The sequence below is a fragment of the Acomys russatus genome, chromosome 2 (assembly GCF_903995435.1).
Source record: "Acomys russatus chromosome 2, mAcoRus1.1, whole genome shotgun sequence".
Classification (NCBI taxonomy): Eukaryota; Metazoa; Chordata; class Mammalia; order Rodentia; family Muridae; genus Acomys; species Acomys russatus.
In genome coordinates, this window is record NC_067138.1 from 54,592,563 (window position 1) to 54,618,465 (window position 25,903).

Here is a 25,903-nt window from a genome sequence, read left to right on the forward strand (position 1 = left end):
TAGCATCACTCTTTTTGATTGATTTGAGGCAAATAATGGTTCCTCTTTTATTCTACATGTTCTGTGATACACAATCCTGTGTTAGGGAAGGAATGGCCTTGGGCCTTTGACAGGTAGATAATGTAAGGGAAAATAGGGGATACAAGCTTTGTAAAGCCATTTCCTGAACTTCCTTTGCCCTTTAGGAATTTGTGAAGATATCAAAGTGGAATGATGTCAGCTTCTGGTCCATTAAACAATCTGTGGAAAAGACACATAGGTAATCTATCTTTTAAAGCCGGGAGTAACTTTTAAAAACCACATTTGTATGGTAGGCTGCAAGACTACGTAGTTTCCACGGCCAGACCTATCCTACCCTCATGCTACCACAAACAAAATCTACTTGTAAGAAAAATGTGTGCCTGGGACAGAGCAGGCTGTGTGTCCAGAGGACTAGTACTCCAGCACCCACTAGGTCGTTATCTTCAGTTTTCTCTTGTAGAAAAGGTGGGGGTAAGAGTATTTGCCATATTTTTTCTCTTAGAAATCCAATATGATTATGAATGCTTACGTAGATCAGCGTGGCTATAAAGTGTGTGTGCGTGCACGTGTTTTATAATTCTTTGCTCTCAGATTTCCTTAAAATGATGTGTTTTTAGCCTGACATCTGTTATTACATGATATCAGGACCCTCTTCAAATTCATGAAGAAATTTGAAGCTGTGCTGAATGAACCGTGTCGGTCCTGTCTGGTGGAGAGCAACAAGGAAGAGCAGCTTGACTGTTTGCCAAAGCCAGCAGAGGAAGCTGTGCTTGAGACATTGCCCATTCAGGGTCTGAACAAGGCGCTGAGGGAGACCCTGTTAGCACAGCCAACAACATGGCAGGTACTAGCTTGTGGGATGCTACTTACCTAATCCCACGCCAGTCAAGCAACGTCTTTAGGTTAAGAGGTGTCCTGGGAACCAGATAAGGAATGCCTTTGGATTTTCGTCTTTAGATCTACATAACATTTGATTATTTGCCTTGCTATGCTACAGAATTAGGCAGAAACCATGATCTTGTGCCAGCCAGGTAGCTTAGGTAGACTGACTGCTGTATAGTCCTGATGACCCAAGCTTGCTTTCTGAAATAAAGGCCAGAAGGGAAGAATCAGCTGCACTCTGACTGTTGGTCCTGTCTTGATAGGTTAAAACCTCATGACTTGCTAGGTCAGTCACACAGGAAGGTGCCTCTGCCTTCCAAGTGCTGGGTTAAAGGCGTGCCCATAATGCGGGTTTCTTCAGTATCCATATCTGTGTGTTCGTTTCTATTCGTAAGATGACGGGGGTTTTGTATTTGTGAGGGGAGGAGGGAGGAAGATGAGGAAAGAAGTTGCTTTAAATTTAGTGTCCATCAAATTAGATGAAGGTTGGTCTCAAACTTGTGGATTTTAGTTACTTCCTTCTTGGCAATGAAGCTAAGCTGTACTGTCTCAAAGGCTTCAGGTATAGAGCAATGCCAGAGTGTTGGTGCTGTATCTGTGGAAGGAGAACTTCTGCGTCGCTTGCCAAGACTCTCAAAACGAATGAGGAAAATGTGCCTGGTATTTATGAAGGAGAGTCCCCTACCTCACCTAGTGGAAAGCCTTGACCAGTTCACTGGTGAGTGTCAACAGCCAGGGCAAAGGGGAGACTTGCTCTGTCCCCCATGGCCCAAGATGTCTGGGAATATGGGACCTCTTGTCATTTTTGACATCTTATACAGTATTTAAACAAGTATGCTATGAACCAAAGTCCAAAAACTGAGGCTTGCTAATAACATAGAGTGTTGTAAATACATCCCTCTGTCATCTCATGAAAACTAGGAATAGTGGGTTGCCTTTGATTTTGGTTGGGTTGTCGTGTCTTTTTGTGTTGTTCAGGTTGGTCTCAAACTCCAGGATTTAGGGACCTTAGCATCTACACAGCAGTTCCAGGCCACCTAACACCTTCCTCTGGCCTGTAGGCACCAGATACACAGTGTTCACAGGCGTGTAAAGACAAAGACACAACATAAAATTAAAAATAAATCTTGTAAAAACAAGTTAGTTAAGTGGAAGCCAATTGTGATGAGGCACATTCAGGAATCCAAACTAGATGGATGTTTGAGTCCAAGGCCAGCTACATACATAGTGAGACCCTGTTTCACCAAAAGCAAAAAGAGAAAAAAGGTTGTAAAGTAGAACTACAGATGGGTATGACTAAAGTTGTGTAGATTAAAAGAGAATTTAGTATATGCTAGCTACAGAGAAGGAAGAGAGTACAGTTATCAGAAATTCCCTTTGGGTGAGTAAAATTCATAGTATAGTAAATTATCCAGTTTTTGGTTTATTTTCAAGATATAATGAAGCTAAAAGATACATTACTTCCCCATTTCCATGCATTTCACATGTGTAGCTCAAGCACAGATCGTCGAACATTTGCCAGATACTGTTGAGAGTACAAGTGAAAGACAAACATGGAGCAAATGTACACACGTTACTGAGGCCTTGGGGTTTTATGTTTTTCTACAGGTGAAGTGATTTCCTCTCTAAGTGAGCTGCAGAGCTTAAAGGTGGATCCCTCTGCTGAGAAAGAAAAGCAGCACTCAGAAGCCAAGCACATTCTCATGCAGAAGCAGCGAGCCTTATCAGACCTCTTTAAATACCTTGCAAGAATTGGTAAGGGTCACTCATGAAACTAGAAAACATAATCACCAACACTTGTTTTTATTTAAAGTTCTGTGTGTGCACATGTGAGGTGAGGTATGAGGGTGCTCATGGAGGCCAGAGAAGAGAGTCTCTTCCCCTGAAGCTGGAGTTAGTTGCAGCAGTAGTGGGCTACCCGACACTAGCATGCTAGTAATGTGAGTGACTGATAAGAAATTCCTGAAACAGTATAAAACAAAAAGTACTAGGCAGTTATGAAATGTCATTCTAAGAATTCCAAGCACACATGGGAAGATCCTGCAATGAATTACTGATTCTACAGTGAACAGTATTTCTACAGAAAACAAATGTTTTCAGGATTTGTGGTAAGGTGTCTTGGAATTAATAGTTTCTGCCTTCAGCAGGATCCTAGTCTCTCCTATCAGAGAACAGTGCTTTTCAGCATTGGAGTCGCTTGGGGAATGCAGGGGCTGGTCCTGTTTTAGCTGGTTCATTTATATATTGCTGGCCTCACACATGTTGAGATTATAGGCATGAACTATGATCCCTGGCTACCTGTGCCTGTATCTCTGACAAGTTTCTGGTGATACATGTCTCAAACTTTACTTTGACTACAGGGGCCGTTTAGGACATAGTGTTTTCTCCCTGAGTTACTTCGCTTTAATGAGTACTGTTGATTTCCTAGGTCTGTCATATCGAAAAGGTCTTGCCTGGGCCCGTTCAAAAAGTCCTCAAGAGTTGCTTCACCTTCACCCATTAGATCTCCAGAGTGCATTGTCCTTAGTCAGCAGCACTCGGGAGGCTGATTCTAGGTGGGTTGGTTTTTTGAATTGTACTAAACTTCCAAGACAGAGATTACAAAAAAGATTTGGCACCTAGTACGTTAAGTATGCATTTGTTACTACCTTCCCTTCTTGTGTCTGCTGCCTTCCTCTGTTGGTTTGTGGCACTAAGTACGTTCGTTCATTACTGACCTGCTGCTGCCTCTGTGTCTTCTTTCTCTGTTCCTTTGGCTCCCTAAGGTCTGCTTATTTGAGCTGCAGCTGGGAATCAATCAATCCTTCTGTCCCTCCATCCCTCTCTCCCTCCCTCTCGCATGCACATATGTAAGTTCTAAAAGACTCAGTTTGAGAACTGACTTCCTTTGAGTCAGAGCTGCCCATGCTGTTCTGTGAGTGATCTGAATGTGCTGTGATGCTCAGTTTCTTTGAGTCAGAACAGCATTTAAAATGGGGAGTTGTGCCAGGCGTGGTGGTACACGCCTTTAATCCTAGCACTTGGGAGGCAGAGGCAGGTGGATCGCTGTGAGTTCAAGGCCAGCCTGGTCTACAAAGTGAGTCCAGGACAGCCAAAGCTATACAGAGAAACCCTGTCTCGAAAAACCAAGAAAATAAAATAAAATGGGGAGTTGTATATCAGCTTCTAGAGTTCCAGGTTTTCAGGACAATATGCCAGATGGGCCTGCATTTCCATATGGTCTCTGTGTGGCCCCATGTTAAGCTGTCCTTGCATTGTTACCAGCGTGTGTGTGTGTGTGTGCGCGCGCGCGCACGTCCCTAGTTCTTCGTTTTCTGATTAGTCCCTGTTCATTTCACAGTTTATAAACCATACCTTCCACTACCAAGTTAGCTTATAAAGGTTTCACCAGAGGGAACATACCACTGCTGCTGCTTATTTTTCACAGAGGGACATACCACTGCTGCTGCTTATTTGTCAGGAATGCTTCCATGCTAAGTTCCTCTTGTAGACACATCAATTTCAACTGTTGATTCTGGGTTACACCTAAATAGTCTCAGAAGTCTTGAGCCCTTGGGATTTTTGGTGGGTAGCTGTTGTGGTTTTATACAATAAGTTGTCTCATTTCTTTCCTAGGCTTCTCACAGAAATTTCATCTTTGTGGAATGGGTGCCAGAAGTATTTTTATCGCTCCCTTGCACGGCACACCAGGCTTACTGCAGCCCTAGCAGCTCCTGTCAAGGTAGACTGACCTGGCTGGGGAAAGCATCTGTTCTGTTCATCCATGCTACCATCTGACCTTACCAGGCATTGATCAGCTTGTTAAATTTAAACCAGTGTGATGTAGTGTGGCTCCTGGGACCTCTTATTGTAACTCCAGTTCCAGGGTATCAGATGTCCTCTTTTGACCTTCAAGGGCACCAGACGTGTATATGGTACACATGCATATATGCAGGCAAAACAAACCATAACTTTTTTTTTTTAAGGGAAAAATAGTTTTCTGGTGGAGCATCTGGTGCATGTGTAGGAGGGCAGGTGTTGTCAGCAATGCCTTTGGCATGCTTTTTCTCTTCCTTCTGCCAGGAGATGGGCATGGGTAATGTGGACAGATGTAAGGGATTCTCAGCACACTTGATGAAGCTGCTCATCCGACAGCGTCGCTCCCTGACCACACTGACTGAGCAGTGGATCATCCTCAGGTATGTTCTGACAAGCAGGGTTGCAGCCAATTAGGATCTGTGCAGATTGGCTTAGAGTTGCTCCACATGCTGGGAGGAATACCCTCTACTCTCTGAAGTGGCTTTGAGCCCACAGAGGCAGATCGAGTTTCTCTTGGCCCTACTGCTTTCCTCTGGTGTTAGGCCATTGCAAGACATGGTCAGCAAAAATCAGTCTGTGGACTGAGGTTCTGTCTGAGCCGAAACAGTCAAAAGAGTTGTGTGAACTGGGTCTGGAGTGAGAAGCTTTACTGAGATAGGTTATCAGTCAGAGTTGTGTTCTTGATCCTGGGCCTTCCTCTTCTTTGGGACTGGAGTTAAGTCTGCTTCTGTCGAGCTTGTAGATTTCCCAGGACAGTTAAACACAGGTAATATGAGACAAGGACAGTTAGGAAGGCTGTCAGCATCTTGAGTAGGTTCTTGGCAAGAGTCTTGGCTTATATTCAGTTTGGCTTCTATTTTTTGCTCAGCTCATTGGACCTTACTTAGCAAGGTATTAAGAGTTGAAATCACTGGCGTGCTGTGACTGTTAGTTGACTGGCTGGCTATGAGGGTCAGCTGATAATGGCATGAGTTTTGATACTTTTCCTGACAAGGCATTTTAGCATAGCGAAATTTTTTTTTTTTTTTTTTTTTTTACCTGTTTTCTTAACCTCTGGGAAGAGCATACATACCTAGACAGCCCAGACATAATGGATGTATGCACAGGTGTGTGAGCCAGTGTGCATGTGTAAACCTGGCCCCATCCCCATCCTGCTAAGTCCTCTTCCACAGAGCTACGTTCCCAGACTTTCTTAATTTCATGAAAAACCATGCTTGTTCAGAACAATGAGACAAATTCACTCATTACAAGCAACCTGGTGGCAGAGATGAAGATAACATTGTCTTTTCTCTACGTTTTTCTGTACAGAAACCTTCTCAGCTGTGTACAAGAGATTCACAGCAGGTTGGCAGGGCCCCCTGTCTATCCTGTGGCCTTCCCCCCTCAGGACAGTGTGCAGCAGTGGACAGAACGACTGCAGCACCTGGCCATGCAGAGCCAGGTCCTGCTGGAGCAGATCTCCTGGCTCTTCCAGTGCTGTCCCAGCGCAGGGCCAGCTGCCAGCCACGGTGATTCTGCAGTGTCTGGAGCAGTGCCAGACTCACTTCCCTCTGATCTGAGCTGCCCGTCCCCAGTACCTACAAGTCAGCTGCCATCTGGTTGCCAGATGCGGAGACAAGATCAGCTCTGGCAACAGGCAACTGTAGGGTTGAAGGAGATGCTGAAAACCATTAAAACTATGAAAGCTGGTGTTGATAAAATTAGACAGCAGTCTTGTGAAACCCTCTTTCATACATGGTAAGTGTGTCTGTCTTGACTATTTCTTGGGCTAAAATCATGAAAAGAATTGTGCTTGCATCCTGTCACTCAGCAGACCTACATAGTAGCCTGTGACACATGTAAACTGTAAGCCCTGGGATGTTGCAGTCTGTTGTGGGTAGGGGAAGCGGGGAGTGAGCGCTGGTTGTTGCCTTTTCAACATTATGATATTTCTGTTGCAGGGAAGATTTTGAAATTTGCTCTTCTGGGCTGAACTGCCTGTCCCAAGTGTCAGCTCATTTGCAAGGCCTAGCGTCCTTGTTCATTCTTCCAGGGGCACAGGCTGAACAAACAGACACACAAATGGCATTAGTTGAAAGCCTGGAATATCTAAGAGGAGAAATCAGTAAAGCCACAGAAGACTTCACTGCCTGGAAAGCATGTCTGTTCATTCCACACAAGCAAGGAGGTAAGAACATAGAAGCGAGGTGATGGGAATTTCAGTGCAGATCTCTACTGATGACACACTCTGGTCTGTTGGAGGTTTGTGCCTCAGAAGAGCACAGGCTCGCCCATCCTTTACAGTTTCCCTGAAATGCCTGAGGCCAGTATGTGAAATAAATTGAGGGGGTTGAACACAACATAATTATTTTTGCTTTCATTTTTGTACTGTTTTTGTAACGGTGGTATAAAATAATCTCAGGTTTATACAGCTGAGGAATCTGCCTTTTTGTCCTTGGAGCCAGCACAGCTTGACATCATGGCCAGCAAATAGTAGTGCACTTTACTTCCAGCCATTTGAAAAGTAACGAATATCACTAGAGATTCAACAGATGCCCGCCACACTGAGTGACTGGTGGGCTTTGCTCTGTACCGTCTTGCTTCCTAGGAAACCAGATGCTGGAGGAAAGCTTTGTTGAAGACTTTTCAGAGCAAATAGAAACTGCCATCCGGGCCATCCTCTGCACCATCCAGAACTTGGCAGAAAGAAACAGTAAGAAAGCAGAAGACAGCGCTGCTGAAAAGAGACCACAAGGAGAGGATGGTATGTTTGAAAGTTGCACAAAAATTAATTGTAAAGTTCCTCTGACTTCTATAACTTCATGGCTGGTTTCGTTGGCTAACTAAAGGCACATGTTAGATACAGGCTGTGGGAGGAGAGATATGAAGAGGTTGGCTTTGCTGCTTGTGTTTTCAGGAATGAAGGAAGAGGCAAGCTTTGAAAGTCTGCAACCAGGACATCTAACAAAACTCTTAGAGGATGACTTCTGGGCCAGTGTGAGCACTTTACACGTCCAGAAAATCATTTCCTCCGTCTCTGAGCTGTTGGAGCGGTTGAAGTCCTGCAATGAGGATGGCAACACGACCAAGCACAAGGTAACAGCTGCTTCCAGCAGAGTCAGTGCTCCTCAGACAGTGCTCCTCAGGGCGGAGGAGTAAGACAGTGGCCTGACTTAGCAGACCCCAGTGCCTACCTAGCTCGCTGAGGATTTGGTCCTTGAATAGCTCTAAAAGGACTGAGCATTTGCTCTCTAATAGGTGCAAAAGTGCTGGCCATCCAGGCTACCTATTTGCCTGCTTCAGTTGTTGTCTCAGAGGCTTACTGCCTCCTGCTAACCTAGTCCTAGTCCTGGAAGCTTCTAGTCTCTAGACAGTCTAACCTAGGCCTAGAATGTTTTCAGCCTCTGAGAATTACTCCTTAATAAGCTCACCCTTTCTTGTTGTTTCTGAGCTCTGGGCTGGCTGGTTCAACTCAGCTGTTCTGGCTCTAACTCCTCTCCTAAGTGACTTATTCAATCTGCCTTCTCTCTTGGCGCCCCATTCAGTCTTCTTCTGAGTTCTTTATCTGCAGCCTGTCTCTCTATTACTATCCTGGAAAAACTGTCTCCTCTCTCTCCTTAAGTAGCTTCCCTTTCCTCTCTCTTCTCATGAGAGGTGTGCGTATCCTATTCTATCAAATCTTTCTCTGATTCATCACATTTTCTGCCACTCAATTAGACATCACTTTCAAACAAATTTTCCTTATACAAACTACCTTCATTGTTTGGGATTAAAGTCCTGTCCCACCACGCCTGGACCTAAGCTTTTATTTCCCTGATACTTGCTCTATATCAGGATGGCCTTGAACTCAGATCTGCTTGCCTCTGTCTCCTGGATTAAAGGAGTGTTTGTTTTCCAGATGGCTCACACAGACCTAGAAGGTCTTTGTATGTGATCTCTTGCCAGAGCAGCCATGTTCTGAATTAACATTCCTCTACAAATACCTACTGTTAGGGTCAGTTTGCTTCTCCATCACTTGTTCCTGGTGTAGCTGTAACGGTAAGAAGCAGTAGGCACAGTGACCAGCCCTGAGAAGCAGCTTATTTTGTAGGACATTGTTATTTATAAATACTTGAGCTAATCAGTTGAGGCTATAGAACTCTTCCCAGCGCCCATGTAATGAAGCAGTAATAATAATGCTATATGCTGGGTATCACGGTTCAGATGTGTAATCCCAGCACTGGGGAGGCATAAGAATCACCATGAATCTGGGGCCAGCCAGGTGAGTTCCAGGACAGCCTGGGCTGCAGAGTAAGATCCTGCCGCAAAAATAATAGTAGTAATAGTAATAGTAGTGATGATGGTGGTGCTGCTAACTAGCTAACTGATTGGCTGAGAAGGCACAGTGCCTGCTTATGAATGTGTATAAGGAAAAAGTCTCTGAGCTAGGAGATGAGATTAAAACACAGCTACTTAGAGTGGATGACTTTCAGCACATTCCTAAGTCTTGTCCCATGCCACTGTCTGACTCTGGAGCATCTCATTACTCCTGAGGGAATACCTCTTAAGCAGTGTAATTGGGCATTTGTTTCCTCAGGTCTTCAGCCAGTCCTGCTGCATGCTAGTGCGCCTGGTGCCCATGCTCTGCGGCTTCTCAGACCTTGTGCTCTTCTTCCTGACCACGTCTCTGGCAACTCACCGGAGCACCGCAAAGCTGCTCTCTGTGCTTGCCCAGACCTTCACAGAACTCGCCCAGAAGGTAAGGCCTGTTGGTATGGAATGCCATGAACAGCACACACATATTTCACCTCTTTCCAGGGCTTTCTGGGCTTTTATGGTGAACTGTCGGAAATAGCAGGTGGTGGTCTGTCTCCTTCTGTGTGTAGGGTTTTGTCTGGAACCTGATTGCTAAGCAGGTTTTCAGTAAGGTCTTAAAGTGTATAAACCTCCGTCTTGACCAAAGGGGCTGTCTAAAAGCTGCTGCCTTCTCTTGAATCAGGCTTCCCTTCCTGTCCATTTGAAGTCCTCAGAGATCTCTTGAGCTAGATGTACAACATAGATCCTTAAGGCTGTTACAAGTTCGATTATGGTCAAATGATGAAAGAGGTCTTGGTGCTAAAGAAGAGAAAGTTGTTCTTTCATTAAGATATATGCACTACCATGAAAAGCAGCGAAATTGTGGATTGCAGATGTGCCCTTGATTCAGAGACAGTGAAACCCAGCAGATGTGGTACGATGTAGAAAATATAGTTCTTGGCCTCAAGTTGGGTACTTTTCCAAGTAGATCTGATTACAATTACTAATACTTCTTATGAGCACCACCATCAAATGACTTTAAAAAGGTTTTTTTTGATTTTTTTTTTTTCCCTCCGTATTCTGAGGTTTTTTTTTTGTTTTTTTTTTTTTTCCAGCTAATACAATATAAATGAAATAGGGGATTACAGAGTAGGAGGTCTAGACTGGTAAAAACATAAAAATTCTTAGTCTCCGAAACCTGGAGTTAAAAAGCAAGAGTAAGTCACTTGGCCTCATATCCAGAACATAAGTATGTGTGTCTGTTGAGTGATGGGGTGGTCTTCAGGTTTACCCCTCTGTCTTTTTTGTTGTTCCTTAAAGAAAACTATGCAAAAGATAATGGAAGAGAGGGGTGGTGGTGGTGGCGGCGGCGGCAGCGCACGCCTTTAATCCCAGCACTCAGGAGGCAGAGGCAGGTGGATCTCTGTGAGTTTGAGGCCAGCCTGATCTACAGAGCACGTCCAAAACAGCCAGGGCTACACAGAAACCCTGTCTCAAAAAACCAATAAATAAATAAATAAATAGATTACAGCATAAAGGATGCCTTGATGTCTGTCTCTGTCTGTCTGCTGACAGGCCTTGGCCAGGGTTACATAGAGAAACCCTGTCTCAAAAAACAAATAAATAAATAAATTACAGCATAAAGGATGCCTTGATGTCTGTCTCTGTCTGTCTGCTGACAGGCCTTGCCGGGGCTACATAGCAGCCTGGAGGCCTGGGGGCTGTCCACCAGAGAGCTACTGTGGTGGTATGGGTGGTATGCCAAGGGTATCTGAATCTTCTTCCTGTGTAGACTCATTCATCTGCCTATATCTGAACACACTTAAAGTAATATAGCCCAGAAGTGGGTAAGATGGATTAGCAGGTGAGGGGACTTGCCACCAAGCCTGACAACCTAACTTCAATTCCTGAAACCCACTTGGTAAAAGGAAAAATCAACTCTTGCAAGTTTGATCTCCATACATGCATCATGCCGTGCACACAAGTACATTTACATACATGCACACACATACATACTACCTTTACATACATAGATAGGGGCGGGGAGAGAGAAGTGAGTGTTATATGATAACATAGTTCAGCAGGAAAATACTTGAACATTGACCAAGATCATATGTTTTCTGTTAAATAAAGTTTCTGATCGAGAGCCGTTACTTTTAGTACTTGTTTTCAAGCTTCTTTCCAAGTGAATCAGTTTTGTTACTTACTCGTGGTTGTAGCTGAGCCTGCCTCCTGCTCAGTAGTGGGGCTCGGCCTTGTCCTACCTGTCCATTCTGCTGTCCTTCTGATGTACTTCATCCCTGGCACCTCAGCATTGCTGTGCCAGAGGCCAAGTGCATGGTGGCTGCCGATTCCAAGAGGGAAGACAATGTTCATAAACTGCTGCACTTCCAGCAGGATTATACAGCATTTGCTGGATCTTTCCCCTCAGGGGTTTTGCTTACCCAAAGAATTGGTGGAAGATTCAGCAGCAGAGGGAGCGACGCAGTTCCATGACTACGAGGGCGGTGGGATTGGAGATGGCGAAGGCATGAAGGATGTGAGTGACCAGATAGAAAACGAGGAACAGGTACGTTCACACGGCTTGTGTACACCCACTCTCCTCTCCAGTGTTTATCAAACTTGTTACTAGGGCAACAGCCTCATACTGACCTCTGTAGTCCTACAGATATTGCAACTTAGGCGAGTCTTTAAGTAACAATCTAAAAGCCACAGGACCTTTGCAACTCAGCCACTGGTTATGATTATAGTTTTGGAAGGAATGGCCTTTGTGGTTTGGTTTTAAACAGGGATTTGCTGATTGCTGAAGAGTATTGTGGGGGCTTTGAGTAATTGGTTTGGTTTTGTTTAATTTTTAAATTTTGTTTATTTATTTTGTGCAGGGGTGGGATGAGGCAGACCCATGTAAGAGGTCAGGGTATAAGTTGTGGAGTTATTTTGCCTGTGTTCCTGTCTCAAACAAAAAACAAAAAGTTAAAACCAATCCAAATTATTTTTCTTGGCAAGGAAAACTGGAAAGAATTTTTAGAAAATAAACTGATGCTGGTGTTTATATGACGACACTCTACTTTTTAACTGTTATTTCAGATTTTCTGTGTCTCTCTAGTACTACTCAGTCACATAGTATTTCTCTAGATGAAAATGATTCAAGATTTAAAATGATGGGAAACTAATAGAAAGTACAATTCATTGCAAATGTTAAGTAAGAGAAAATGTTGCCAAAATCTACTAAGTTTCAGCTTACATAAATATTTTTTAATATTTTGTTTTCTTCGGGTGTATGGAGATTTTACCTCATGCGTGTCTGTGCACAGTGCCCTCAGTTGTGGGCTGTCATGTTGGGACTGGGAATCAAACCCAGGTCCTCTGGAAAAGCAGCCAGCTCTCTTTACCTCCTAAGCCATGTCTAGAGTATTGATTTGGGGTTTTGGTTGTTTGGGATGGGTTTGTCTGTCTTGTGGTTGATGGTAGTGTTTTTACAGTTCTCATGAAGAAAGCCCAAACAGTATTCTCTGATCAGAAAAGCAATGAAATAATAATTTAATCTAGAAATGTAAAGCACCCCTCATAAATTATGCATGTGGCCATCCTTATCAGATGTCTGGTTGGCTGTTTTCTCTCCTGCTACAGAGTACTTCCACACTGTTACACAAAGCTCAGTATTCACCAGTGCTCTTATGCTTTTCCTAAAGGTAGAAGATACATTTCAGAAGGGTCAAGAGAAGGAGGAGGAGGACCTTAGCTCAAAACCTGATACAAAAGGCGAGGATAACGCCATCGAGATGTCAGAAGACTTTGACGGGAAAATGCATGATGGCGAGCTTGAACAAGGTCTGAGACGTGCCATTTCATTCCGCTGTTTCTTTGTTTTGTTTTTCAAGACAGGGTTTCTCTGTGTAACAGCTCTGGCTGTCCTGGAACTCGCTCTGTAGACCAGGCTGGCCTCGAACTCACAGAGATCCACCTGCCTCTGCCTCTGCCTCCCAAGTGCTGGGATTAAAGGCGTGTGCCGCCGTCGCCGTCCAGCTTCATTCTGTTTTTTGGATAGTAAATGTTTTGTACAGAAACTTCTAGGATCTCAACAAGGAGGCTATTGTAAGCAACAGGCTGGTTGCTCAGCGTAGCTGGAGCACACATTAGCAGCGTGTGTGCCATGCGCAGCCCTCTGCAGGCGGAGTTTACAGGGTTGGTGGTTCTCCTTGCAGTGAGCCACAACCTGGCTTTTGTTGGATGAAGTGGCCCAGTGCCACTTTCACTGCCACTGCCAAAAAACCCAAAAGAACAAGATGACCTATAACAGCGTGGCTCAAAATTTGTAGAGGTTTTTTGTTGTTGGAATTTTTTTCTTAATTACAAAAATGTTAGGGGACTGGGGGAAATGGCCCGGTGAGTAGCGGCACCTGTGGAAGCACAAGGACCTGGTGCAGATCCTCAGGGCCTAGCATGAGTGTCTGTAATCCCAGCAATCCAAGGGGCGGAGGGGCAACATTGACAGAGAAAACCCCAGAAGCTGGCAGGCAAACTAGCCTTATTGGGTAGAAAAATAAAGTAAAAAACAGCTGATACCTGTGGTTTTTCTGACCTCCACACACCTATACTCAAGTTATAAAGTTTTTTTAAAGTATGTGTTACTAAGCTGTAAAAGCAAAACAAATTTGTGGCATGTCGGCCCCCACACAGGCCATACTCAATAGTCCGCTCCTGTTGTAACATCTTCTGAGCATTGCTCTTGTCCTTGTAAACAAGACAATATACTTTTTATAGCACATCATCGCCTCCTGTCTGTGCCATAATTCAGCACGTACTGTAATTACTAGCAAAAGCAGAAACTTTTAATTTGGAATATAGTGTTTTATTATAAGTGAACATTACAGAAATGGATGCTGATTTACAGTACAAAAAAGGTGTAAGTGCTTTGCCATGAAGCATTCAAACATATTCGTCAGCAAAAGAGGCAGCGTGAGCAAAGATAAAGGCAAGAAATCTCCCTGTCACTGCTCTACACCTGATGCATAGTGAAGTATTTGAACAAACAGTAAAATGTGCAGAGATTGGGGAAGATGCTTAGATACAAGTTGTAACTAAACCCAGTGTGGCTGGTAGGTCTCATAAAATATCCTCCACAGCATCAAAACCAGACCTCCTGACAGTGCTTGTTACTGTTCATTCACATGTAAAAGTCCTTTTTCCTTCAAATGATCTACAAAGTATGGTGAAGTACTTGGCATCTGCCCATAGTGCTCTGTGGAAACAGGCGATGGATCCTAATGACACTTTTACCCATGCCGACCTGGATTGGTTGAGGGGTATGCCTAACCTTAGCATCTTCCCTTTCAGAAGATGATGAGCAATCTAGTAGTGAGGATGGAGACCTGGACAAACAGATGGGCAATCTCAATGGGGAGGAAGCTGACAAACTAGATGAGAGGCTTTGGGGAGATGATGAGGAAGAAGATGAGGAAGATGATGGTAAAGCTGAAGAAACAGGACCAGGAATGGATGAGGTAATTAAAAGAGTCCCCATCCCAGAGTTCCCAGGCCCTGGCTGAGGAGCTGATCCTCCCATGCTCTGCTGTCTGTTGCTTTTCCTTCTTTGTTTTTCTTGTTTTTCCTCCATCTCTTATCCCTCTCTTTGCATATTCAGAGCTTACAACAGAGTGACCTAAGTCCTCCCATGTGGTGCTGTGCTGTGCAGGAGGCAACATCCATGCTAAGCCAATTCTCCCTGTGCAGCTGCAGCCCCAGCTTCTAGCTGAGACTGTCAGGGTGGGTGGGTATGCAGAAGCAGGTGTGATGTGTCCATTATCTGCATCTGAGGGCTAGCCCTTGCAGAAGCAGGCTCTTGGGTGCCTGACAATTCTCTTTATTTTGTGCTTCATTTAGGAAGATTCAGAGCTTGCTGCTAAAGATGACAACTTGGATGCTGGGAATATGAACAAAAATAAAAAACATGAAGATGAGAAGGAAGAGTCAGAAGCTGAAGATGTTGAACCAGGCCAAGAAAAAATTAATGAGCAGATTGACGAGGTAATGAACATTTGGAAGTGTTTCACTCTCCTGACTCAAGACCACAGCTTTGAGTGTCCTTTCCCATGTTGCACAGAGTGCGTCAGAGCTAGGCCTGGTAGAGAATATACTCTCGTAATCTTAACACTTAAGAGGCTGAGGCAGGAAGATCGTTAGTCCATCCAGCCTGGAGTCCATAGTTGGGGAGGGGCTCACAGCGCTTTGTCAATATATCAACTATTGGTTTCTGCTGATGCGCTGTTTGGCTTATGCTATGTTTTAGAAGCTAAAATCTGTGGTCCTTTATTTTTTATAAGTTTTGGGTTTTAGCATTAATTAACGGAGGGTCTATTACCCTTAGAGTCTACACAGAATATGAAATTTGAAGTTCTAACATAAAAGACTGAAAAGTACTATTAATCACTAATGTGTGCTGGTAATATTAAGAAAGAAATCATAGTCTTTGGTTTCATACGGTTTTTGTTGTCCCAAAGAGGGAATATGATGAGAATGAGGTAGACCCTTATCATGGCAATGAGGAAAAGCTGCCAGAACCTGAGGCCCTGGACCTTCCAGATGACTTGAAACTTGACAGTGAGGACAGAAATAGCGGAGAGGACACAGACAATGAAGAAGCAGAAGGTATGTCTTTCAAGATGCCCATATATACAAGCCATTGGCGATAGGCATATACTGATTTATTTTTGGCCAGGGGCATGACAAGGTCAGAAATACTGTTTTGCTAGCTCCATTCCAGTTTGATTAAATGGACAACACATAGGCCAGCACACCTCTCTCCATTCCGCATTGCCATGCACCAATGCTGTTGTATCACCTACGCCTCTTTCTCCAAAGCCATCACTGTGCTCCTTGTGGGTTGATGTGCACACCATGCAGCCTTGCGCTATCAAGGCTCTTACACAGCTCTTCTAGAGATGATGATTCCAGCTATTGACTACTGTGTCTGTATCTTAAAATATAATAATGGAGAATGAGAGTAAATAGCCCCAAGAAAGTCACACAGACTGTCACATAACCTAGAGCCTTAGCTACCATGTCATCCCTGGGGATTTCTCTAAGGATAATAGGAAACTCTCATTCATGCTCATCAATCTCAGAAAGATGCTAGATAACCTCACTGAGTTACATAGTTAGGAAAACTAATTTTAATTATGTATAATTTTTAGATATATGTTGAAGCAAAAAAAATAAATTACGAAGAATGATTTAAGACCATTTATATCAAAATCTTAATCTTAGAACCTGATTTTAATTGTAGTTCCAGCAACAAAGCACAATTAAAATTAAAAGTACTTAGAGTATACTCTGCTGTCTTCCTTTAAATGTCCATTTTATTTAAGCTCGTTTAGATTTGTATATATGATGTTACACAGTTCCTGGCTGATAGCTCTGAAGTATCCAAAGTATAGGGAAACTCTTCTAGTAAGTAAAAATTGGAGCCTCTGAGAGATAGCTCAGTCAGTGAAATGCTTGCAAATTAAGCATCAGAACCTAAGTTAAACCCCAGCACCCATGTGTATTTGCCTGCACATGTCCCTGCACCACATACACGCCTGGTACCTGAAGAAGGTGTCGGATCCTCTGGACCTGTAGTTGTAGAAGGTTGTGAGCTTCCATGAGTGTACTGAGGATTTACCTGTGTCTCCTGGAAGAGCCATCTATCTCTCCAGCCCCTCATCAAATATTTTAAGCTTTGTTTTCCGTAAGTTCTCTAGTGCAAATAGTTAGCTCTGTTGTTACAGAAAACAACAGATGGGGTAAAACATATAAACAGAATATATTTGGCATAGGGGCTGTAGTTTGCTATATGTGTATTCTGTATATATTCCTGTTTTGTCTGCATGAGTGTCAACTCCCCAGAAGATGGCACCAGATCCCATGGAACTATAGATATAGACAGTTGTGAGTGCCATGTGGGTGCCGGAAATTGAATCCAGGACCTCTGGAAGTGCAGGCAGTGCTCTTAACCACTAGCTGAGCCAACTCTTTCCTTGAATAAAATATTTATGTAGCCACCTCCCAGATTAAGAAATCATGCGTTTTAAAAATTATTTCTATCAAAAGAGAATCCTTTGGAGATCAAAGGAAAAACAGAAGCTATGGAAGAAGCAGACCGTGAGATTGAGGAGCCTGAGGCTGATCAGAATGAAGGTGACAGCCCACATGAGCCTGAGGAAGGCACCGGAGACAACGAGGAGAATATGGATACAGGAGCCAATGACCAAGACAAAGACACAGCCAGCCATGCAGAAGAGCACTCTGAGGAAGAGGAGGAGGAGGAAGAAGAGGACAGGGCCACCAGTGATGGAGGTGGAGAAAGTGGTACCATTCCTGCTGACCAAGACCTCCAGCCCCAGGTATTATGGAATGTGGAACTTTTCTTGTATTAAAAGTAATAGGAAAAGCACTTCATGGCAGCAGAATCTTTTATAAGATATTTCTTCACCACTACAGAGTTTTATATTTCACTTGAAAACCCTCTCTTAACCAGTCTCCTCCATACAGAGCCCCTCTTTCACCCACCCACACTCCTTAGCACGGAGTGGAACAGCTGCTTCCTGGTAGGCACCCTTGTGTTCATCCCCCAGAGCATGTTTGGGTTTTCTATGCAGAAGGAGGAAGAGGAAGGAGAGACGTCCGATGCAGGCGAGCAAGAGCCGGAGGCCACAGAGAGAAAGGAGCATGCCTCCTGTGGGCAGACTGGTGTGGACAATGTGCAGAGCACACAGGCGGTGGAACTAGCTGGGGCTGCCCCGGAGAAGGAGCAGGGGAAAGAGGTAACGGTCCTCGTTGCCTCTCCATCTGAAATCATGTTCTCTTCAGCAAGGTGGTTTGTGTGGTTTTTGTTGTATTCTTTTGTTTGTTTGTTTGTTGACGTCTAGAGGATCATCTCCCACTCTTGGAGAGAGTGGTTGTTTGCCTTCTTGTATATGCTTTTCAGGACACACCTAAGAATGTGTGCTGCAGGCTTGGAGAGATGGCTCAGTGGTTAAGAGCCCCTCCTGCTCTTCTAGGGGTCCTGAGTTCAATTCCCAGCACCTACATGGTGGCTCACAACCATCTATAATGAGATCTGATACCCTCTTCTGCAGATAAAGCACTCATATGCAATAAATAAATGAACAAACGCATGAATGAGTGAACGTGTGCTACAGAATGTGTATTTGAGTGATGTGTTTACTAAGAAAAAGCCACTAGACTTCCAGTTCTATGGGAGCATCAGGTTTGGGGGGGTTGTTTGTTTGTTTGTTTTGTTTTGTTTTTCAAAAAACTCCCAAGAAAGGAAAGGTCAGATTTGGGCTTCTTGGAAAACCCTGTGCCTCTAAGGTGTTCGACTTCTCCCTGCTGTTGGCTAGAGTTCTAAATGTTCTAATGGCTGCTCTTCAGGCCATGGGAAGAAGGACTGTCACGCACATGCTCCCTCGCTGCCCTGAGCCCAGTCCCTCACCAGCTGTGTTTCTGTTGTCTCTCCAGCACTACTGAGTGAGCACCCATCAAGTGCCACACATTGTCGTTGGGCAGCAGTCTTTGTAATAGCTCTAAGAACTAGATAGTGCTGTTCTGTTTATCCGTCTTATGTTTGAGGAAAATAAGCCTCAGTGAAGTTGAAGGAGGAAAGTTGGGTGCAGAGCTGGTTGATGATGGAGCCTGGTCTATCTGCTGTCAGAATAAGACCTTCTGCCCCCTTGATAAGAAACTAAACAGAGAAAAGCCAGGCCCTAGGTTTCAACGTTGTGCTGCTGCCCTTTGTTAGGAGTGGAATTCAGCAGGCAGATATAGCCCACTGAGATTAGTAGAACACTGAGCGAAGTTGGACCCAGTACAACATAGCAGCCATTGCTTTAATAGCTTCTTCTCTCTCCTCCTTGTCTGGTTTGGCTTTCTCAGGAACATGGGAGTGGAGCTGCGGATGCGAACCAGGCAGAAGGCCACGAATCCAACTTGATTGCACGTTTGGCCTCCCAGCAACACACCAACAAAAAAACACAGGTTTCTATCATTCTTTGATTAAATGTAGATGAAAACAGGTAGAAAAAGATGCTCTAATGCAGTGGTTACAAATAGCAAATGGAAGAGCAGCTAAGAGCACTTGTACAGGACCTAGCACCTACAATAAAGGCAGCTCACAACTGTCTGTAACTCCAGTTCCAGGGGACCTGACTCCTCTTCTGGCCTCCACAAGCTTTGCGTGCACACAAGCCCACATAGGCACACACCTATATAATAAATAACTATTTAAAAACCAGCAACAACAGATGTCAGCATTACTAGCCTTGACTGATAAATGACAGACTTGGAAAGAAGACCCTGACCAGAAAGTTTTCCCAGTGGCCCTGGCTCCTGCTCTGTGCTCTGTGCTGCCATCCAGCACCAACTAACCTGTCTTAGTCTTAGCATTGTCCATTGCTTTTCAAACTTAACAGTCTTTAAATGGGGTGAATTCATGCCTGTGAAATTACTATACTCAAAAAGCAAACCAAATGGTCCCCTAAAAGCCTACATGTAGTTTTGTCCCCAAATCACCAAAGGGACTTTCCCAGAGCAAGTCAATGCTACCAATGCTTTCTTGACTATTAATTTATATCATAGATATAATCAGGGTGACATACACCTTTCATCCCAGCATGTGAAAGTCAGAAGGGAAAGAATCAAGAGTTGAACATAGCAAATTCAAGGCCAGTCTAAGCTACAAAAGAGAGAGAACATGAGCAAGCCGCGAGTAGATCATAAAAATCACATGAGAGAATAATAGCCCATTCTTTTAATAACTGTATTGAATTCCATTACTGTATGGCTATCCCTAACTAACCTATTCCCGTGGATGAACATTGGTTGTTTTGTGGTTTTGCCCTTTCCTACAAGGTTCTGATGATCTCTTTAATTCCTGCAGAGTTTTAAGAGAAAACCTGGACAGGCTGACAACGAACGCTCCATAGGTGACCACAATGATCATGTGCATAAGAGGCTGAGGACTGTGGATACAGACAGAAAGACTGAAGAGGGGCCAGCCCAGCCCCAGGCTCAGGTGGAAGATGCAGACACATTTGAACATATTAAACAAGGCAGCGATGCATACGACGCACAAACCTATGGTACGCTGCCAGGAATACTTCTTTTGCTCACTAAGCATTCTCTGAGGTTAAGCCACATGACTCTGTCAGGCAAAGAAAAACGGAAAGAAACGGCTTTTGAGCTATTTTCTCTCAATATGATTTTTTTTTAACACAGAAAAAAAACTTGTTTCTGATACTAAGATAACTGTAGCCAAGTGTAAATGGCCAGGGTTCTTGGGGTAAGCCCTCTGTCCTCACAGACAACTGGCCACACACTGTAACCTGGTGCTGACCTTTGGTTTCTTGCTGGTAACACCCTTGAGTGTCCTTGAACAGTGAACAGCTGTAATAGACATAGGAAGGATAAAGTCAGTGGACAGCCATCCCTGTCCCCTTGTCTTTGCGTCCCTCTCTTCTGAAGTGAACTGGTGTGGGCAGTGTGTGCCTCTGAGCACGGAACAGAAAACAGTGATAGTGCTTAGTTTCTCCTACTGTGTTTTGAACAGCGGTAGAGAAAAGTGATCACTGTCTATATAGTTGGTCCGGATCCTCCTTCCTCACATTAGGCCATGTGTCATCGCCTCTAATAAGGCACGGCTCCGCTCTGCGTCGCTATGAACTTGTAACCCTGAGTGACTTGAAGGAGATGGGTAGGTAGACAGTGAGTGGGTCCTCAGTTCTGGTTAGTTCAGCTGTTAAGATGCTTTGCCTAGCACACACAAAGCCCCGGGTGTGATTCCCAGAGCTACATAAAGCTAAGTGTGGTGCCTATGAGTGACCCCAGCACTGCAGAGGGTGAGAAGTTCCAGCTCATCCTTGGCAATGTGGCAGGTTTGTGGCTAATCTGTGCTAAGTGAAATCCTTTGCTGTGGGAGAAAAAGACACAGAGACTGAATCACACCTAGTCTAGTCAGAGCCTTGGCATGCATCTACTCGTAGTGTTTGCTTTCTGTCAGGCGTGGTCACAGACTTTCTCAAATCTCTGAGAGTTATGAAGTCTCTTTTGGGGTGGTTTTGTTTTTGTTTTGTTTTGTTGTTTTGGTTTGGTTTTGGGTTCCCGGGGGGGGGGGGGGGGCAGCTTGGTTTGTTCTTGTTTTGTTTGTTTCATGACAGGGTTTCTCTGTGTAGCCTTGGCTGTCCTGAACTTGCTTTGTAGACCAGACTGTCCTCGAACTCACATGAGTCCACCTGCCTTTGCCTCCTGAGTGCTGGGCGTGCGCCGCCACCACCTGACACTGAGACTCTTTCAGTGCCCCATTTTATGTCTAGCTTGTCTACTCACAAGTCACTCCAAGTCAAGCCCCACACTCCACACTCTTTCTTGTTTACATTCTCTTTACGTGGGGCACATAATCATCTTTGTAACTTGTCTAGGAGGTAGACAGTGGGCAGTTACGTCATTAGCACAGTAGGAGCTGTTTAGAGCACCAGAGGCAGCAGTAGCAAAATCTTGAAAGGCAGAAGACACAGAGACAGTAATCCATTCAGCATCACTTCTCTGCAGAGAAAGTAAGTTTCCTCCCTCTGTGCACTGTTGGCAGATGTGGCCAGTAATGAGCAGCAGCAGACCGCAAAGGATGCCGGGCAGGGTCAGGAGGAGGAGAAAGCAGAAGACATCCTCATGGAGACAGAGGAGGAGCTGCTTCGGCCAGAGCACACTGAGCAGCTGACGCCTGAGGCCGTCAAGTCAGAGACTGCTACAGCCTCTGGTGAGTTCTTAGTGGCCAGACTTCTTTGCTATCTGAAGTCTGCTCTTTGCTCTTTCTTGTTCTAATCTCTGGCTTAGGTGAATAATTCACCTATCATAATCTCACAGTATTCTTTTGGGGGCACTAAAGACTGTCTTGCAGAATATCAGTCATCAAGGAGAAACAGAATTTCTTACAAATGCACGCCTGTCTTTAAAATATATATGGAGCCAGGCATGGTGGAGCACGCCTTTAATCCCAGCACTCGGGAGGCAGAGGCAGGCAGATTGCTGTGAGTTAGAGGCCAGCCCGGTCTATAAAGCAAGTCCAGGACAGCCAAGACTACACAGAGAGATCCTGCCTCGAAAAACCAAAATAATAATAATTATTATTATTTTTAATTAATAATTAATTAATTAAAATAAATATGGAAAACAATACTGTTTTTACTGCAGTTGTATAAGATGTGCTTAATTCGTTAAGATATAAGCATAAAGAAAAACATCAAAGGAAAATACATGTGAAAAAACAGCAGGTTCCCATTTTGTGGCTAACCAAATTCAGTTACAAGGTAGGTTGTTTGTTATTTTGGTCTTTGGAGATAGGAGTTCATGGTAAAGTCAGGGCCTGAGAAGTAGCTCAGGGAGTAACGGTTTTCCTGCACAAGCCTGGACCTGTGTCTGTAAAGGTGGATGGAAAGAACCACTCACGAAGTTGTCCCCTGGCCTCCACCAGTGCAGCACACGCACACACACGGGTGCGCACGTGCAATCTTTTTAAGAAAAAAAAGTCAAGTCTGTGATGAGATTTGCCTGAATTCAAGCCAACTGCAGTATAGAACAGTGTTTTTATTTTATTGGTTATCTTGTTTGGCGGTGCTGGAGAGTAACCCAAGGCCTCATACATTCTGGACTTACAGTAAAATTGGTGAGTCCATTGGCGCACACTCTGAAGTCACATCCTTGAAATGCTTAAGATGAATTGGTCTTTCTTATTTCTGCTTCCAGGATGGGGGGTGGGGGCTGGAATTAGTAAGAATCTGCAGTGACTACAAAGACCAAAGGATGTAAGGAGTCAACGTGAAACAGAGGCACATGTGGAAATGAGTTGAAGTTTGATGCATTAATAAGACAGGCAATAGGGAAGGGTCTGTCTTACCTAAGTGATATGTTAAATGAAACTGTGTCTTTCTGTGACTAGGCGCTAGTGAGATGGAAGTGGACACTCAAACAGTTAAAACAAAAGAAGACCAAGACCCGAGAACACCACGCCCAGAGACAGAGAGTGAGAGACCAGAAAGAAGCCGAGATTCAACTATTCATACGCTTCGTCAGTTCCTTGTGGATACCATTTCCCAAGTACTGAACTCACGGTGCTACCTTCTCTTTTTTAAATTTCATCAGAACTTGTTTGGAATATCAAGTTTTATCAAAACTTTTAAGAATACTTTTGGTGTGAGAGAGAATCTTTTAGCAAATGGTTTGTCCTTTGTTACCCACAGAGCATGCCCAGATGTCCCCGTTATGGCAGCACTGGTTCTTGGCATTGGCTCTTAGGGTGATAGCGTTAGCAGCCATGAGGACAGTTGCCAATCTATGATGGTTATGTAACAATAATTTCTCCTCTTTGGAGGGGTGTGCAGGAGTGGCCAGTGGGGTCTGGGTCTGTTGGGTCTGTGTGTGTATTTCTGGAAGCCAGAGAACCACCTCAGGGGGTTACTTCCTCATGTGAGATCTACTTTTCCTTTCCCCCCCCCCCCTTTTTTTTTTTTTTTTTTTTTTTGGTCTTGTTTTTTGTTTTGTTTTTGTTCTGTTGTTCTGTTTTGAGGCTGGGTCTCTTGATTGGCCTAGAATTTTCCAAGTAAGCTAAAGAGGCTGAGCAGCCCGTGTCAGGGGGCCACGTATCTCTGCCTCTCTCCTGTGTGTTAGCATGCATGGATTCTGAGGCTAGAATTTGGATCACACTTGCAAGATATGCATTTACTAACTTAGCCATCTCTCCACCTAGAAGAGGAGCTTTGAAACTGAGGCATGCCCCATAGTAATTTGACTTTGTGGAGATGGAAGGTGTCAGAAAGGGGGTGGTTGTAGAGGAGAAACCCCTAAGGTCTGTCTTGTCTCCACATGTATACGTGTATCTGTATACACACAAAAAACAAGGTTGGGTTTGTTTTCATCTGACTAGGCTCTAAGTGATGCAAGTTTTATTCATCCATGTGATCTCACAAACAGGAAACAATCATCTGACTGCACCCTTAAATGTGCTTAGTTGTGAGTTCAGGCATATAACTGCAACAAGGTCACAGCATAGGACTACAGCCCATGATAAATCATGATTCCAACCTGGGTCACCACTTACCTGTAGCTTTTCCTTCTTAGCCCCTTTTAAAAGATGTCATTGAGCTACGACAGGAGATGGAGAGACAGCTGGAGACATGGCAGGCTCACGACTGTGGGAGTGCAGAGGAGGTAAGTCACAATTGTTGGGGTTTGGTTTTCTTTCCACAAAAGAGCTTGTGGACTTTCTTAAAGATGCAGCTCAGTAAGTTCTTAGATCCAGATTCCTTGTAAAAGGGAGAGAGCAGTGGTCTGCCTGTCTGACCACTAGATCTGCAGTGTCATTAAAACAAACAGATAGATTTGGTTCCTGTTTTGTTTTTTGAGACAAGGTCTCTCTGTGTTAGCCTTGGCTGTCCTGGACTTGTTTTGTAGACCAGGCTGGCCTCAAACTCACAGTGATCCACCTGCCTCTGCCTCCCAAGTGCTGGGATTAAAGGCAGTATTTGGTTCCTTTAACTTGTATTGCTGACTTTGTAATGGAACCTAGGCAGAAGTTCATGCTGTGTGGTCTTGAACAGTCTCCCAGAGCCTTGCTGGCTTTGTGGAGTACATTTTATTTAATGGTTTAACTACTAAATATACAATATTATTCATCCCTGTATTCTTTGTTTCTCACCATTCTTCCTACCACGTGTATAACGTGCTCTGCTAGAGTTAGTGTAAAGCCTTTGTGTCCATGAATCTGCATACGGACAGGGAGTTTGTATGTTCTGTCATTTTATCTTTTGAGAACTGAAGAGAGCTCAGGAACAAATGAGTTCCTCGTTCATATATGCCTCTGTGCAAAACATGCAGGTCCTGTTCTGTAGGTGACAGGAGCAAATTGTCGATCTGGTTGTAAATTCCCATTGTGTTTTGGTTTTTCTAGACAGGGTTTCTCTGTGTAACCTTGGCTGTCCTGGACTCACTTTCTAGAGCAGCTGGCCTTGAACTCAGAGATCCACCCACGCCTGGCCATAAATTCCCATTGTTAGCTGGCTTGTTTCAGTCTTTTTTCTTGGAACTGTAGCTTATGGTATTTGGGGACAAGAAGTTGGGTTTACTTAGTTGGAGTGCTGCTTCCTAAGAAAAGCTTTAAGGTGCTTTTGCTGAGGTTCAGTTTCTGCTTCACATTCTAATAGTAATTCTGTTTTGCTGTCCTAGGAGAAGGCTGCAGCTGAGATGTGGCAGAATTACCTCGTCCTAACTGCATCTCTTTCACAACAGCTGTGTGAGCAGCTTCGTCTCCTATTAGAACCTACACAGGCAGCCAAGCTGAGGTAAGTCTTCCCCACTTTGAGGCCCTTAGATGTCAGTGTTAACCAGTTCAATTACACTCAGCAGTAAACATTTACAGTTTTAGCTTCTGGGTTGCCACTTCTGCTGTCTGAGCACCAGTGTGGTGTTTACTATTGTCCCCCATTAGCTGCAAATAGTAATTGTGTGTATGTATATGCTTTTCTGTGGTGAGACAGTACATACATGAAGGCAGGTCACATTCTGCAGTTCTGGGAAATAGCTGTAGATGTGCTGCTGTTTACTGTGCTTATGCTGTGGTACTCAGGATCAGAACTACATGTGGTCAAAGTCATGCTGTAGAAGAGAAAAGGGAAACATGAGGCTTTGTATTTAATACAGGAAAATTTATTTTCTAATTCTGTAAAATGCATCTTAGCTATTGTGGAAAAGTGTAGTTGTGACGACCGGTGCTTTTGGCTGCAGTAAGGAGAAGCTATTTTGCAGTCTCAGGTAGATGGTAACACCTCATTTTGCCTGAGGACTAACTACTTGACACTGTAGGCTTTTAAGTTTTTCCAAAGTGAGTTTGTCATAAATTCTGAGGCGTGAGCCTGTGCTCATC

The 25,903-nt window shown here is 44.1% G+C and overlaps 1 protein-coding gene and 1 long non-coding RNA gene across 3 annotated transcripts in view; one reads left to right on the forward strand and one right to left on the reverse strand.

Annotated features, from left to right (window-relative positions):
• Mdn1 (midasin AAA ATPase 1) overlaps positions 1 to 25,903 on the forward strand; it is a 127,424-nt gene that overhangs the window by 95,876 nt on the left and 5,645 nt on the right. The window contains exons 72-96 of the mRNA XM_051161188.1: positions 186 to 259; positions 667 to 865; positions 1,459 to 1,621; positions 2,512 to 2,658; positions 3,332 to 3,458; positions 4,519 to 4,624; positions 4,966 to 5,081; positions 6,010 to 6,438; positions 6,642 to 6,868; positions 7,289 to 7,444; positions 7,598 to 7,776; positions 9,257 to 9,418; positions 11,387 to 11,524; positions 12,648 to 12,786; positions 14,293 to 14,459; positions 14,839 to 14,982; positions 15,456 to 15,603; positions 17,047 to 17,339; positions 17,598 to 17,759; positions 18,871 to 18,972; positions 19,874 to 20,075; positions 21,578 to 21,745; positions 22,925 to 23,082; positions 24,103 to 24,192; positions 25,207 to 25,322. Coding sequence (XP_051017145.1) covers positions 186 to 259; positions 667 to 865; positions 1,459 to 1,621; positions 2,512 to 2,658; positions 3,332 to 3,458; positions 4,519 to 4,624; positions 4,966 to 5,081; positions 6,010 to 6,438; positions 6,642 to 6,868; positions 7,289 to 7,444; positions 7,598 to 7,776; positions 9,257 to 9,418; positions 11,387 to 11,524; positions 12,648 to 12,786; positions 14,293 to 14,459; positions 14,839 to 14,982; positions 15,456 to 15,603; positions 17,047 to 17,339; positions 17,598 to 17,759; positions 18,871 to 18,972; positions 19,874 to 20,075; positions 21,578 to 21,745; positions 22,925 to 23,082; positions 24,103 to 24,192; positions 25,207 to 25,322 — 4,112 coding nt within the window. The remainder of the gene's footprint in view (positions 1 to 185; positions 260 to 666; positions 866 to 1,458; positions 1,622 to 2,511; positions 2,659 to 3,331; positions 3,459 to 4,518; positions 4,625 to 4,965; positions 5,082 to 6,009; positions 6,439 to 6,641; positions 6,869 to 7,288; positions 7,445 to 7,597; positions 7,777 to 9,256; positions 9,419 to 11,386; positions 11,525 to 12,647; positions 12,787 to 14,292; positions 14,460 to 14,838; positions 14,983 to 15,455; positions 15,604 to 17,046; positions 17,340 to 17,597; positions 17,760 to 18,870; positions 18,973 to 19,873; positions 20,076 to 21,577; positions 21,746 to 22,924; positions 23,083 to 24,102; positions 24,193 to 25,206; positions 25,323 to 25,903) is intronic.
• LOC127202552 (uncharacterized) lies at positions 66 to 25,859 on the reverse strand. 2 transcript variants are annotated; one of them, XR_007832343.1, is made up of 3 exons: positions 25,525 to 25,859; positions 24,083 to 24,287; positions 66 to 240 (listed from the first exon to the last, which is right to left on the reverse strand). It is a non-coding gene; the product is annotated as an uncharacterized LOC127202552 (long non-coding RNA). The 2 variants fall into 2 exon arrangements; XR_007832344.1 differs by lacking the exon at positions 66 to 240 and adding an exon at positions 22,525 to 22,772.